The 16,064-nt window shown below is 46.6% G+C and overlaps 1 protein-coding gene across 14 annotated transcripts in view; it reads right to left on the bottom strand.

Annotated features, from left to right (window-relative positions):
* DUS2 (dihydrouridine synthase 2) overlaps positions 1 to 15,747 on the bottom strand; it is a 39,979-nt gene extending 24,232 nt beyond the window's left edge. For 2 of the 14 annotated variants that reach the window (XM_087420045.1, XM_087420046.1), the window contains exons 1-3: positions 15,035 to 15,747; positions 6,255 to 6,397; positions 2,223 to 2,268 (exon numbers count right to left, since the gene is read on the bottom strand). In XM_087420045.1, coding sequence (XP_087276171.1) covers positions 2,223 to 2,268; positions 6,255 to 6,397; positions 15,035 to 15,635 — 790 coding nt within the window. In that variant the 5' untranslated portion in view covers positions 15,636 to 15,747. Of the gene's footprint in view, positions 1 to 2,222; positions 2,269 to 3,559; positions 3,703 to 6,254; positions 6,398 to 7,464; positions 7,612 to 11,034; positions 11,215 to 12,882; positions 12,960 to 14,403; positions 14,562 to 15,034 lie in introns of those variants that run through there. The other 12 variants (XM_087420048.1, XM_087420047.1, XM_087420051.1 and 9 more) reach the window with 12 other exon arrangements.
* Positions 15,748 to 16,064: the final 317 nt, after the last annotated feature.

The following is a 16,064-nucleotide window of genomic DNA, read 5'->3' on the forward strand; positions in this document are numbered from 1 at the left end:
TGATCTCACTGTTTAAAATGGCCCCAGGCCGGCCCGGTGGCGCAAGTGGTTAAGTGCGCGCGCTCCGCTGCGGCGGCCCGGGGTTCGCTGGTTCAGATCCCGGGCTCAAACCGATGCACCACTTGGCAAGCCATGCTGTGGCAGCGTCCCATATAAAGTGGAGGAAGATGGGCACAGATGTTAGCCCAGGGCCAGTCTTCCTCAGCAAAAAAAGAGGAAAATTGGCAGATGTTAGCACAGGGCTGATCTTCCTCACAAAAAAATAAATAAATAAATAAATAAAATTAAAAAAAAAAAAAGGAAAATAATAAAATGGCCCCAAGCATAGTGCTGTAGTGCTATCTAGTGTCCCTAAGCACAAGAAGGCTGTGATATGCCTTATGGAGAAAATACATGTATTAGACAAGCTTTGGTCAGACATGAAATGATAGTGCTATTGGCTGTGAGTTCAATGTTAATGAATCAACAGAATGTATTAAATTACATGTCTTTAAACAGAAACACACATAAAACAAGGTTATATACTGATCTGTTAATGAAAATGTTGTGACTAGGGGCTTGCAGGAACCCAATCTTGTATTTCCACCAGGAGAAATGGTTCAGTATTTGTTAATTTGGTGTTCACAGCAAGTTTACAGAACATAACTACTGCAAATAACAAGAATCTCATGTGCTCTTCATAATGAAGCTCTATAATAGGTACTACCATTTTTAGCTTTGAAAGATAACTATCACATGAAAGAGATCCAACATGGCAGATGGGAGAATATGCCTACCTCATGCATTTCTTTTGAGAAATAAATGAGATCTTTAATGCAAGTAAAGCATTTCCATAAATAGAAGCTGTTATTATCATCCCAGCACCGAACAGATTAGAAGATTAAAAAGGTGGGGTAAAGGCAGTGACATGTTGGGAGAGATAATCAAAATGATCACCAACAGCAGAGACAGCTCATGACTGGCAGTAAGATGTCTGAGAGAAGAACCACAAAAACTCAGTGTATTTATACCACAGGTTTATTTATAACAGCAAAATACTGAAACTCCCGTTAAAGCACTGGTGAAATCAATTCTGACGCAGTCATCTCTAAGTACTGACATGGGAAAATGTCCGAGTGGAAAGGTAAGTGACAAAATGTGTAGCTTGATCCCAAGGGGGCAGGAAGGGAGATATATAAATACTTCATATTTTTATACACACACTTTACTAAATGTGTAAAAAAAATATACATCATTCCTCTTTGTGATTATCTCTTCAAGTATGGGATTATGGGGGATTTCATTTTCTAGGTTATATAGGTCTGTAATATTGAATTTTTCAAAACAAAGAAGAAAATATAAGTCTAAAACAATTGAAGACAAAATTGAGTTACACTTTCTATGGGGCCGGCCCCATGGCGTAGCTGTTAAGTACGCACGCTCTGTTGCTGGTGGCCCGGGCTCGGATCCCAGGCGCACATAGATGCACAGCTTGTGAGGCCATGCTGTGGCAGCGTCCTATATAAAGTGGAGGAAGATAGGCACGGATGTTAGCCCAGGGCCAGTCTTCCTCAGCAAAAAAAAAAAAAAGAGGAGGATTGGCATGGATGTTAGCTCAGGGCTGATCTTCCTCACAAAAAAAAAAATTGTGTTACACTAACTAGCAAACTTATATTGAGAGATTTTACAAATGTATATACATTTCAAAAACCTCAAATACCACCACAACTCTAATCAAAGCAGAATCAGCCTCATCAATAAAGTATAAGCAAAACCACAATTCAGCATAACCACTCCCATCTGCAAAGTACTTACATGCACCTTATCTTATTTGATCCTCACTCCAACCCTATGATTGAAGTAAAGCAGGGATTATGATTTTCATTTTATGGCTAAAGAAACTGAGGCAGAGAGGTCATGTGACTTGCCCAAGGTTCACACAGCTAGGGAGTGGCACAGCCAGGACCAGTGCTGGCGCCATCCCGACCCCAAGACTTCTAGGGTCCCTCCTGTACTATGAAACCTGGCAATGTCTATGCCAGCAAGCCTGTGGGTGGAAGGCATTCTTAGCCTGTTTCACATCTGGAAAGCAGTGACTGTTCTCAAGGGAGCATGTGATCCACAAAATCACACAGCCAGGCAAGAAGCACCCTGGAAGGACACTGTCACCCTGGGCAAGGGCATTGGTAGTGCTTGGGCATGACTAGGCACACACACAATCCTGGGACCACAGCTGCACTCACCATTGACAACTCTCTTACACTGAAGCATCTTGAGGTCGATCAGCTCCTATGGAGGAATCAGAGGACACTCATCAGTCCTGGACTTGTAGGCCCTAGTCATGGAGGAAGGACTTTCATCGCACACCTAATAGGTGACACTTGGCCTGTCACCCTACTATCAAAAACAAATAATGGCTTTTGGGACATGTAGTGCTGTACTCCCCACCCAAGCATGGCAAGCAGGGTCCTGAGTGAGCCACCCTCAATCAGCCGCTCTTCCCAGGGACCTTGGAGATGTTTGGGATCTAGAAAGGGTGAGGCACTCAGGGAGCCAGAGAGAAGACAACAGCCTAGGATGTGGACACCTGGACACTTTCCTCACCTACTAGTCTCAGCTCCCGTCCATCCCCTCAAAGAACCACACACCTCATCTCATGCAAATGACAGACAGGGAGGGGCTCCCAGGAAATGTCCAAGGACAAAAGTGTGCCCAGTGAACAGAAGCACAGGGAGGAACATTCGAGATCGACACAGGAAAGGAAAGTCTAAAACCCCTAACAGACATGGGTTACACTGTGAGGAAACGAAAGGGGTGAGCTCCTCAGCTCTGGAGATATTCAAACAGACTCAGGAAAGAAAGGAAAAGGGCGTTTCTTCAAAATCAGGATCATAAAAGTGAAGGGAAAGCTCATGTCTCCCGAAGGATTGAGATTCTCTACGTTTTGGTGGGAGACAAAACTGTTCTGCTTTGTTCAGTGATCATTTAAACAGATGTGGAATACAAATCAGAAGAGCCAGGCACCTGTCACACTGCCAGAAGCTCACGCCCAGAGGTTTTGGGGCTCCAGAAGAAGACAGGAAGAAACTCTCACTGCTGGTACTCATCCCCACACTCACTCAGGAGTCAGGTCTTGAGGCTCTGTGACCCTGAACTCTGGCACCTCCCTTTCTGACTCCCACCTTTGGACAACACATACTCCCTCCCACCCATTTCACCTTGCAGCACCCTAGTGCCCCTGCCCTGCCGTAGACACTGCCATGCCAATCCCCAGCCATGGGCATCCCCTTGCCAGGCTTCTCAGCTCTCCTTCCCTTAAATCTGCAAATCAGCATCACTATCCATACCTGGCTGCCAGGCAAACCTCCCAATGCCCATACCCCAGAGGAACAGGACCAAAATGTCTTCACTTTCTTTCCACAGGTCCCTAACTCACTCCTCCACCCTCATTTCCAACAGAAGCCTGGCTTCCTCCATCCTGTAAAACAAGTCTCTCAGGCAAAACCCCTCGGCTTCCCTCCCTTCCATCAACTTCTCCCCTCCTCCTTGCCGTATCTCAGAAGAAGGCAGGTCCCACCACCTCAAGAATCCTGTCCCAAGTGTCCAGCCCAGTGGCGTAGTGGTTAAGTTCACGCACTCCGCTTCAGTGGCCCGGGGTCCGCAGGTTTGGATCCCAGGAGCGGACTTACACACCGCTTGTCAAGCCATGCTGTGACAGGTGTCCTATATAAAGTGGAGGAAGATGGGCACAGATGTTACCCCAGGGCCAACCTTCCTCAGCAAAAAGAGGAGGATTGGCAACGGATGTTAGCTCAGGGCTAATCTTCCTCACCAAAAAAAAAAAAACCTGTCTCTTTAACCTAGTGATTCCAATTCTATAATAAATTAAAGAAATAAAAATAAAAATAAAAAAAAAGAATCCTGTCCCCTCCAAGTCCTGGCCCTACCCATCCCCCTAGTCCCCCAAATCTTCAGGGCTTCCCTCACGCCTAAATCCTTCCTCTTAACGCTACAACATGCAAGTTGCCTAAAAACCACTCCCTTCACCCAGCTTCCTTCACCTCCAGCTACCCACCTGTACTCTTTTCTTCCCTTCACCTCTCAGATTCCTGTGGGAAATCAGCAGCCCTATTTCTACTTCCTCATTTGTTGCTCACCCTCAATCCCTTAACCCTACAAGTGTTCATGTCTAGGTGCCACAGCTGTCCTCCAATCACCTAATTTTCAAATCAAATTCCTTCTTGGTCTTTTTTGCAATTGGATTTCCCTGCATCATCTGACATAGTTAACAAAACTGACTTTTGCCTTCCCTGACACTATTCTTTTTTTTCTTGGTGAGAAAGATTGGCCCTGAGCTAACATCTGTTGCCAATCCTCCTATTTTTGCTTGAGGAAGACTGTCTGAGCTAACACCTGTGCCAATATTCCTCTATTTTGAATATGGGACGCCAGCACAGCATGGCTGACAAGTGGTTTGTATGTCCACACCTGGAATCTGAAATTGTGAACCCCAGGCTGCCAAAGCAGAGTGCATGAACTTAACCACTACGCCACGGGGCTGGCCCCCTACACTCTTCTCAACCTGCCTATTTCTCTCACTCTTTTACTTTTTTATCATTAATTGCTGTCCCCCCACCCCAACACACACACACACACACACACACACACCACACACACACCACACACACACACACACACACACACACACCACACACACACTTCTCTCACTCTTTACTTTTTATCATTAATTGCTGTCCCCCCCCCACACACACACACACACACACACACACACACACACACACACACACACCACACACACACACACACACACACACACACACACACACACACACACCCAGTATGTAAGGGTATATTCTTCCCAAATCCCTCTTAGGCCCTCCCTTCTCTTTATACCAGTGGCTTCCTTTTTAATTAAACTTTTTATTTTGAGATAATTGGAGGTCCATATGTATTTATAAGAATGTGAGATCCGGGCCGGCCCGTGGCTTAGCGGTTGAGTGCACACGCTCCACTGCTGGCAGCCCGGGTTTGAATCCCGGGCACACACCGACGCACCACTTCTCCGGCCGTGCTGGGGCCGCGTCCCACATACAGCAACTAGAAGGATGTGCAGCTATAACATACAACTATCTACTGGAACTTTGGGGGAAAAAAATAAATAAATAAAATTACTGAGAAAAAAAAAAAAAAAAAAGAATGTGAGATCCAATATACTCTTTGCCTCATTTCCTCCAAAGGTAACATCCTACAAAATTATAGTACAATATCACAAGCAGGATACTGACACTGATAAAGGTAAGACACAGAATAGTCCCATCACCACAAGGATTCCTTGTGTTGCCCTTTTATAGCCACAGTCCCCCTCCACTACCAGTCACTTTTAAAGACAGAAATATCAGGGCTGGCCCCGTGGCTTGGTGGTTAAGTGCGCGCGCTCTGATGCTGGTGGCCCGGGTTCGGATCCCGGGCGCGCACCGAGGCACCACTTCTCCGTCCATCCTGAGGCCGAGTCCCACATGCAGCAACTGGAAGGATGTGCAGCTGTGACATGCAACTATCTGCTGGGGCTTTGGGGGGAAAAAATAAATAAATAAAATCTTTAAAGACAGAAATATCAGAAGCGCTTGGGTAGCTTCTTAACCTTCTTACCCTCACTTGGGGGACATATCAGGATTAGGGGTTGTGGGGAGCTCCCCAGATAACTCTGATATATGCCCAATTGAGAATCACTGCTCACACTTTCTCACTATCCAATATCAGCTACTCCTGTAATTCTATTTTTCCTGGGGTATGATTTCTAAACCTGGGTCTGAAGTCCTAATGTTCTCCAGAGCAGCCGGCAAGTAGCTAGTCCACTAGCTACTGCTACCAGAAAATCCTATGGTTCCCAAAACCAACCACATCCAGCTTCCCTGGCCTGAATCTGGTCCTCTTCCTCCTCTTCCTAACCTTGAGTTCATTCATTCACGGCCTGAATGTGTATTAATTCCTATAGGGGCCAGGACGGTGACCTGATACCATGCTCATCTATCCAGCTGGCCCAGGTATCCCGCAATGCCTCCGCCCTGCCCAGGCTCCCAGCCCTCAGCAGGGCTCTCAGAACTCCTAAGTGTCATGCACGTTTGTCTCCTGCTGCCCTCAGTGAGCACCTGTGAAGTGCCCATTCCCCACCACCAAGTCCTGACCACTCCCACCCACAGATGGGGAGGCTGCACAGGAGGAAAAGCCCTCTGGGAAAATCAGGGGCCCCTTACCTCACAGTACACAATGTCCGCTCCATAGTCCAGGGCCAGCAGCCGCATTGGGAGAGTCCCTACCCGAACCATAGGGGCTAAGATGAGTTTGTTGTGGTAGCACAGTGAGAGGCTGTTCACCATCATTCCTCCTCTGCTATAGCCTAAGGAAAAGGAAAACAAGAGACAGAAATTCAAATGAAGAAAATCTCTGTCATCCAGGGCAGCTTTCCTTCTTCCTTCCAACACAAAGTACTTTGTTTTCCTTTTCTCTGATTATGAAAATAACGCATGCTCATTCACTCATCCAACAAATATTTATTAAGTGCCAGTCACTGTCCTAGTCTCTTGGGACATATTAGAGAACAAAACAGACAAACATTCCTGCTCTGGCAGAAATTTCATTCTAGTGGGGGAACACAGGCAAAAAACAATAAGTATAACAAATAAATTAAATTATATAGTATGACAGAAAATTGGAAGTGCTATAGAGTAAAAAAGAACAGGGAGTAAGGAGATTAAAAACACCAGGGATGAATTAAAATTCTTTTCCAGTTTTATTGAGATACAATTGGCATATAACATTGGATTAGTTTAACGTGTACAACATAATGATGTGATATACGTATATATTGTAAAATGATTACCACAATAAGTTTAGTTAACATCTATCACCTCACATAATTATATTTTTTTCTTATGATGAGAACTTTTAACATCTACTCTCTTAGCAACTTTCAAATATACAATATGGTATCGTTAACTATAGTCATCATGCTGTACATTACATCCCCAGAACGTACTTATCTTATACCTAGAATTTTGTACCTTTTGACCACCTTCACCATTTCCCCCACCCCTACAGATTAAAATTTTAAATAGAGAAGCCAAGATAGGCTTCAATGAGAAGATAACATTTGAGCAAAGATTTGAGTTAGCCAAGTTGGTATCTAGTAGAAAAGTATATGGCAGAGAAAACAGCCAGTGCAAAGGCCCTCGGGCAGGAGCTTGCCTGGCACGTTAGAGGAAGAGCAAGGAGGCCAATGTGGTTGGAGCACAGAAAGAAGAGAGAGTAACCTAAGTCCAATACATGATGTGACAGAAGTAAGCAGACAGGACACAGTGGTCAGATCCTGCATGGCCTTGTAGGACACTCTACAGACTTTGTTAGCTCTTTATAAAATAGGAGCCAGTAAAGGGTTTTAAGTAGAGAAGTGACATGACTGATCACATTTTCCCATGATCACGGAGACTGCTGTATGAAGAGCAGGGTAGACGCCGGGAGACCAGTTAGAAGGTTCTTCAGTAACCAACGTGAGAGACGATGGTGGCTCAGGCCAGGGAGCTAGCAGTGGAACTGGTGAGAAGTGGTCATATTCTAAAAATATTTTGAAGGTAGAGTCAAAGGGAACAAAAAGAAGAAAATCAAAATCTTGTCCCAGAGATAAGTATTAATATTAATTCATTTATTCTAAGCAAATATGGTCACCTCTAAAAAGTCATGAAGCCAGCCAAGTATGCTGTGCTCAGAGTTACTAATACTGTCTCCACTTTCTTTTTACTCCTCAGCCCGCTCTGGCCTGGCCTCCACCTCTGCCTTCACCACTCTACCAAAACTGCTCTGATTAAACTCACCAATTACCTCAAAGTTGCTCAATCTACTAGACACTGACCTGTCCTCAATCTGGTTTTGCTAACAGCACGTGACGTGGTTGAGCCTCGCCTTTTCCTTCATCTCTCATCCCTGGGCTTCCCCAACCCCACACTCGCCTGGTTTTTCTCCCACCTCTCTGACCCTGCTTTTCAGTCTCCTTTGCTGGTTTCACCTCCTCCACTCACATGTTGAAGTTCCTCCTTAGTCTTGGGCCCTCTTCCCTTCTAATTCCACACATTCTCCCTTGCAAATTCATTCACTCCCATGGCTTAAAATATTAGCGATATGCTGTTGATATCCAAAGGTATCTCAACCTCGCACCAACTGCTCAATACGCATCCCCACTTGGATGTCTTAAGGGCATCTTATACTAAGTATGTACAAAACAAAGTCTTGATCTTCCCTCCTCAGCCTCCTCCTCTGTCTTCATTTATTCATTCAACAGACTTTTATTGAGCCCTATGATATGCCAAGCACTGGCTGTCACTAGAGATAAAATGAGTGGGGGAAAAAGGTACAATAGAAGAGAGGGTTACATAAGGGAACTTATAAATATATGTGAAATTACATATGTGTATACAGTGCTATGAGGAGCTGTTATATGAGGCTATGGGAGCCCAGGTCAGCAGGGAAAGGACTGAGAGGGTTGAGGAGGGCTTCCCTTAAGAAATGATCTCTGATTCAAGGTCTAACGGGAGAGAAGGTGTTAACCAGGCCAATACGTGGGGAGAACATTTTTCCCATTTCAGTAAGGACCACCTCCATTCACCCAATTACTCATCCTCAACCCACATTCCCCATATCCAATCCATCACTAACTCCTGTCGAAATAACCTTCAAAATATAACTCTAATGCATCTGCTTTGCTCCATCTCCATTGCCACCACTGTGTACCAAGCCAGCCTCCTTATGGGTCTCCCCAAATCTACTCTTGCTCCCCTCCTATCCATTCTCTTCACAATAGCCAGCATGGCATCTTAAAAAGGCAACTCTGATAATATCACTTCCCTCCTTCAATGGCTTCCCAGTGAGTTTAAGATAAATCCCAAACTCTTCTAACAGACCATAAAGCCCTGTATGTCCTGTTCCAGCCTCACCTTGAGCCTTTCTCCCCGACACTGCCTCTGCTCTGGCCTCCCTGGCCTTCTTTCAAAATCTCCCACACCGAGCTCTCTGCTGCCCTGGGGCCTGCACACTGCAGTTCTGTCTGCCTGGAACCCTCTGTCTGACTCTCTCACATACACCTACACTAAGGTCTTCTTGACCTTGAATGCCCCCCTTTCAGAGACACTTCCCTACCAGACAATCTACTTCAGGTCCCCGGTCACATGCTCTCACAACACCTTGTGCTTCCCCATAGCTCAGTTACAATCCATGTGTCCACACTTATTCGTGTGGTCTCTGGTTTAACCCCCAGCTCCTCCTCTAGAGCACCGGGACAACAGGCTCCACAAGGACAGAAGCGTGGCTGCTTAGTTCACTGACAGGTTTCCAGCGCTGAGCCTAGTACCCAGCCCTTAAGCTCCATAAGGTATGACTGGACACTCACCTCTGTGGTGGCCAAAAGGACATCCTCTTGTAGGGTGGTTGGTCTGGGAAGTCCTTCTGGCACACTGCTAGCATTGCCTAACAGGCCCTGCCTCCAAGACAGCTCCTTTCAGAGAAGCTAGGCAGCCCCCAGCCTTTCCCAGTTACTGTCACAACCTTTCACCCACGCTGAGGTCACACCCAGATCACGACTTTAGTCGCACACTCTCAGGCAATCTCTTGTACCATTCCTTTAAGGGCTGGTCACCTCTATGACAGTTTGATTACTCCCAATTCCCTTTTCAGACAGTAACCTTAACTTTGGTTGCATGGACACAATATCCTGTTAATTATAATGCTTTCAGATTAAACATAACATTATTCAGGGAAAGCAATGAATGGAAAAACATTACCAATCTCTTCCATGTCAATTTTCCCAAAGACTATGACCTTGCTTACAAAGTGATTTCTTTAAAATACAAATTCAGAGTTAAAATGAAAGTCAATTAGGATTACACATTTAGAGAATTATCCTATTTCCCACTCAAAATGTGTGTGAGAAAATCTAGGGGCCGCACCCGTGGCTTAGCGGTTAAGTGCGCGCGCTCCACTACTGGTGGCCCAGGTTCGGTTCCCGGGCGCACACCGACACACTGCTTCTCCGGCCATGCTGAGGCCATGTCCCACATACAGCAACTAGAAGGATGTGCAACTATGACATACAACTATCTACTGGGGCTTTGGAGGGGGAAGGAGGAGGATTGGCAATAGATGTTAGCTCAGAGCCGGTCTTCCTTAGCAAAAAGAGGATTAGCATGGATGTTAGCTCAGGGCTGATCTTCCTCACAAAAAAAAAAAAAAACTAAAATGATCCATTATGTTTGTAAGAGAAAGAGGCAATACAACATATCATTGTTAAGATTCTGAACCCTAGGATCAGACAAACCTGCATTGGAATTCCAACTCTGCCCCTGGGCAGATTGATTAACCCAGACTAGTCGAGGCTCAGCTTCTCCCTCTGGAATGTGAGGGTCCCATACAATCTATCTCAGGTGGGATACTGAGAGGAGTAAATGCCATGATGCACAACAGTTCTCGGCATGCTGGAAGGGCTTAATGTTAACTGCTCTCATTATCAGGCTTTTACACTTTCAACACACTCTAAGTCTATTGTTATAGCAACAAACATCTACTAACTCTTTTAGGATCAAGGCAGTGTGTAAGGCGCTGAAGGTAAAGAAATGGAAAGAACTAAGCTATTGACTTTAAGGAGCTTCTCAGCTCTGCCACTGACATCATCTATCAACTGAACCAAAGGCCCAGCCTCCAAACCAGTCTCTCTGCTTCCAGGCCTATCATGTTGAAGGGGAGGAAGAGTATCCTCTACCCACTCTGGGTCCTTTCGGGCTGGGCTACAAATTAAATTCAATAAGAGACTGAATAGCAGGAGAAAATCAAACAAAGCTTTATAACATGTATACATGGGAGAGACCCAGGGAAACTGAGTAAATGTTTGGTAAACAGAACTTTGATAAGAATGGGCTTAGCAAGGACCCTCCCAGTCTATCAACATCCAGAGTTATCTATGGTGATGGCCTGTCCTGGGGACAGGCCTTTTACCTTAAATTCTTTTAGGCAGTTAGTAGGGGGGAAGGTCAAAGTTTCTTTCCGAGTCTTCTGAGCCTTTACTGTCTTCAGCTCGAAATGATCCACGTACCAGAGTGGCACATCTTGGAGAGGCCTGCCCTGAACCCCATCCATTTCCAATCTATGCTCCTTCCAGCAGCCAGAGAGGTCTTTCTAAAGAGAAATCAGGATATGATATTCTCATTCTTTAAGGCCTTCCCCATTGCCCTTAGAATTAAGTCCAAACTCTTTAACTCTTTAACTACCCCACACCAAGCCTCAACTGCTCTGAAGTATTGCTAGTTCCCCAAACTGGCCCACTCTCTATCAGTCTGGAGTCTCTGAACAGTTGCCCCTGCCTAGGAGCCACATCCCTATTCCTCCACCTGGCTGATTTCCACTAGCCTTTCAGAACCTCAGTACAGATGTCACCCCCTCCAGGAAGCCTTCCCTGACCCACCTCCCCCAAACACAACGTGAGGGCTCCTCCTCTGAGATCATTCCTGTCCTGGCATGGAGCATACTCTTATAATTACAAGAACAACTGTCAATCTGCCTCCCTCAACATAAAGTGAAGGCAGGCACTGTGCCTTGCTTATCACCAGATCCTCACCAATCTGGCATAAGGTAGATGCTTAATATTTGTTGTAAAAAGAAGGCCAAGTGGCAATGAAAGCTATGATACAGCTCATGCTTCAGCCAGAGAAGAGCTCTATCACAGACAAACTGCATTTAAAGTGCCTTGCCATACCTCAAGTTTGGTTATAGAGCAAATGACTACCCCACTCCCTGGCTTACCCAGTAAAGGACTACAAGCCTTTTATGCAACTTGCATGGGAGCACCACTTGAGTGAACAAGTCTCAGGTAAGGAAGCAGCAGGAGGTAAAGTTGGGGCCAGATTCTGGACTGTGATTAGGAGATAATCTGTAGGCAATGGGATCCATTGACGGCTTTTGAGTCAAAGGGTGACACAGCCATGGCTGTGCTTTAGTAAGATCACTCGGGCAACAGATGATGGACTGGAAAGTGAAAGACAGGAAGGACGTAGGGAGGTCTGTTAGACAGAGGGTGGAAGGGTCCAGGCATATAGTGAAAAGGGCTGAAAAGAGAATGGCCAGCACTCGCACAGCAGTCTTGATGCAGGTAGGAAAATGGAGGAATAGTGAAGGAATACTAATAGCCACTTGTTATTTTTGCAATGCATTGCAAATCCCAATGTGATTCTCAAACCTAGCTGTACATTAGAATCATCTGGAGAGGTTTTAAAAAATACCAATGTCCAGGCCTTACCCCAAACCAATTAAATCAGAATGTAAACTCCACGAGGGCAGGAATTTTGTCTGTTTTGCTCACTGTCTGTTTGAATAGTGCCTGGCACATACATGGTGCTCAGAAAATATTTATTGAATGAATCAATGAATGAATGACCACACCATTATCACCTGAGATCCAAGGAACACTTCTTTTTAAAACTTAGATAGTAACCAGGCAACATAAGTTACCATGACAGCCCTGAGAAAAAAGACTATTAAGTTAGGCTTACATTCTTTTCCATAATAAGTAAACTTTTCTTATTTCTAAAGCACAATACTATAAAATGTGTATCTTGATAACAGCTACAGGTTGCTTAATGTCTGCTGTGAGCAGGAGGAAAAGAGAGGGGGCTTAAGCAGTATCTGATGAACTGACAAGAAGAACTTAGGGGCCATGGGTAGAAACAGGCTCCAATCCCTATGACATTTTGAGGTAACCATATCATAAGGGCTTGAGCATGAGAAAGCAGCCACTAACCAGCTACCCTGCCCCAAATATTTGGACAAAACCCAAATGCAGATACACACCTATGTATTGTTCTTGTCTGATAATTCCTTCAATGTATTCGTTCTGGCTTGGTGCAAAGAAATTCTTTGTTTTAGATCTGAAAAAATAGTGGCACATGTAAATGGATGAAACCTGTCGAATCAGACTTCCAAGGAGCTATTTAGCTAAGGAACAAGAAGTGCGGAGTGCTTAGAAAGAATCATAAAAGTAGTACAGAATCACAGAGTCTTTGAGCATCTTTTATATCAATTCCCCTCTATCATACCACCAATCAGTGGACATCCACCCTGCATATGAACTTTTCAATGACAGAAAACTCAGCGCTCTCAAGAGAGATCTGGGCAATTCTAGCTGCTACAGCAGTTCTTTATATCAAATTCAGAATCTGACTCCCTGTCACCCATCTGTCCCAATTCTGCCTTCTGGAAGTGTACACCCCACAGCATATCTCCTCTCTTTTCCATCTGGCACATTCCCCAAATACATAAGGATAGTTTGTTTGTTTTTTGTTTTTTGGTGAGGAAGATTGGCCTTGAGCTAACATCTGTGCCAGTCTTCCTCTACTTTGTATATGGGATGCCGCCACAGCATGGCTTGTGAGCAGTGTGTAGGTCCATGTTCGGGATCCAAATTCACGAACCCTGGGCCACAGAAGCGGAATGTGCAAACTTAACCACTACGCCACTGGGCCGGGCCTAAAGGACAGTTTTGTTCTCCCTAACGTTCTCTTCTCCAGCATCACCCTTATGAAACACTCCTCCCTGTGTTTATGACTTTCAGAAAACTTGAAGGTTCCTGATCACAAGGGCATGGCAAGCAATGGCATCAGTGTGCCTGCCACAGATTCTGGGAACGGGGCAGGGCCAGTGCAAGAGTGTGGCAAATATGCCCACCTGAAGTGAGAGTCCATGTGGTAACCTCAGCCTCTCTTCAACCCTCATCCACTAACCAGGGTTTCTCAACAGCACACTACTGACATTTTGGGCCAGATAATTCTTTTTTGTGGAGGGCTGTCCTGTGCATTGTATGTGTTTAGCAGCATCCCTGGCCTCTACCCACTAGATACTAATAGCACCTCCCCAGATGTGACAACTAAATATGTCTCCAGCCATTGTCAAATGTCCAGTGAGGAATAGTGGGGACAAAATCACCCTCACTTGAGAACAACTGCTCTATCCGATGACTCTGTTCACCTATCACTACTCAAAACTCTCTCCTCTGCTGATTTAACAGGGAACTGTCCAGAAAGTCTATTCGTGTATCAAAATGGTATCTTAAATTTTTAAAGTATTTATCTTTTTAATGATATTTGATGAAACTAAAACACTTTCTCCAGATGTTAAGAACCTCCCAGGTGGTTAATCCACATTTAACTTACCGCACACTTGAGGCACTGGGGACTGCAGAAAAGACCTGATACCCATTTTCTACATGTGTTCAAGAAGTACGACTAGTGTAGAGTGTTTTTTTTTACAAACTGAACATCTGAATTCAAGTACAATATTCTGCCCAACCAGGGCTACAAGAGACACAACACATACCTGATTGCTCGGTAGGGCAAAGGGACCCACCTCACTACTCACCAAGCAATTCCCAAGTATCTGACTGGGAAGCCAGCGAAAGTGAGCGGGCTGCAAGAGTGGTGGGTTCAGGATGAGAAGTTGGGAGAGGTGACAAGGGAATGGAGAGTGAATGTTGGCTGAAAAAGAAAGAAAAAAGTTTGAAGAAGAGATGACTCCGCTTGAAATAAAGCCTGAAGATCTTACTAATTCAGAGAGAAGGCCACGAGCTTGCCCTCTGCGCTCTCAGCTCTCTGGGAGGGGGGCCTTTGAGTCTGGAGCTCAGACATCTAGCTCCTGTCTCGGCCCCCAGGCCTGACCATTCATTCAGACTCTCAATGAACACTTATTACCAGACCTTTCGCGGGGACCACAACTGGGAAAACATCACCGCACCCTCATAGTTTACAAGGGGAGACCGGCCATCACATGAGCGGTGAGGGCGACAAGGAAGAATCCCAGGGATCCGACACCCAATCGCCAAAAGCCATCCACCATAAAGCCAGGGCACCATCGCCGCGTAACGCTGGACCCCGGTCCCGCCTCCACTGCGCGCCCTGCCACAAGCCTGGCCGGGTCTGGACATCGCCATCCCCTATTCGCAAGTACAGACCTCGCCGCTGTTGACCGCTACAGATTCTCCCTCCTTCCTCATGGTTCGCCAATTCCGTAAGCCTTACTGAACCCCGCCAGCCACCGTCCGCGAGGCCTTGGCGCGCCCGTGACGTCACTGCCGTGCGCCTCTCCTGCGCCAAAGGGATTGTGGCTTGAGGACGGCCATTGCGGTTGCTGTCGCTCGCTTGGTTGCTTCTCGCGCCTCGACGAGACCTCGCGGTCCGCGGTGCCGACAAGCCCCTGCCTGTGGTGCGCATGCCGGAACAGCGGCAAAGCAGGCGGCGGAGCCCCCTACGGCCGGTGCTGGGGCGACTTGGCCCGTCGCTCATCTCGGCGCGCCTCACGCTGGGCCGTTGGGAGCGCGCGCCACTCGCTTCGCGTGGCTGGAAGAATCGGCGCGCCCGCCAGGACCACTTCTCCATCGAGCGCACGCAACACGAGGTACCAGCGCTGCGGAACCTGTCATCTGAGGACAGCTTCGCCCGTCTGGGTCTGGAGCCCCGCGTGCTGCGCGCACTACAGGAGGCTGCTCTCGAAGTCGTTCGGCCTACAACCGTGCAGTCGAGCATCATCCCCTCGCTACTCCGCGGCCGCCACATCTTTTGCGCTGCGGAAACCGGCAGTGGTAAGACTCTCAGCTACCTACTATCTCTGCTTCAACTGCTTTTGAGCCGGCCACGGGCGTGGACTCACACCGTATCCCTGCTCCCCGAGGCCTGGTCCTTGTGCCTTCGCGAGAATTAGCCGAACAGGTCTGGGCCGTGGCCCAGCCCTTGGGCGGCTCCCTGACCTCCAAGTGCGGGAGCTAGGGGGAGGCCATGGCATGAGTAAGATCAAGCTGCAACTGTCCAAACAACCTCCAGCAGATGTACTGGTGGCCACTCCGGGGGCTCTGTGGAAGGCCCTGAAAAGACAACTGATCAGCCTGGAGCAGCTCTCCTTCTTGGTGTTGCATGAGGCAGACACACTGCTGGATGAAAGCTTCCTGGAACTAGTGGTCTGCATCTTGGAGAAGAGCCATATAGCAG

This window comes from Ceratotherium simum, chromosome 30 (genome assembly GCF_057802395.1).
Source record: "Ceratotherium simum simum isolate JZ-2026a chromosome 30, ASM5780239v1, whole genome shotgun sequence".
In the NCBI taxonomy this organism is placed as follows: domain Eukaryota; kingdom Metazoa; phylum Chordata; class Mammalia; order Perissodactyla; family Rhinocerotidae; genus Ceratotherium; species Ceratotherium simum.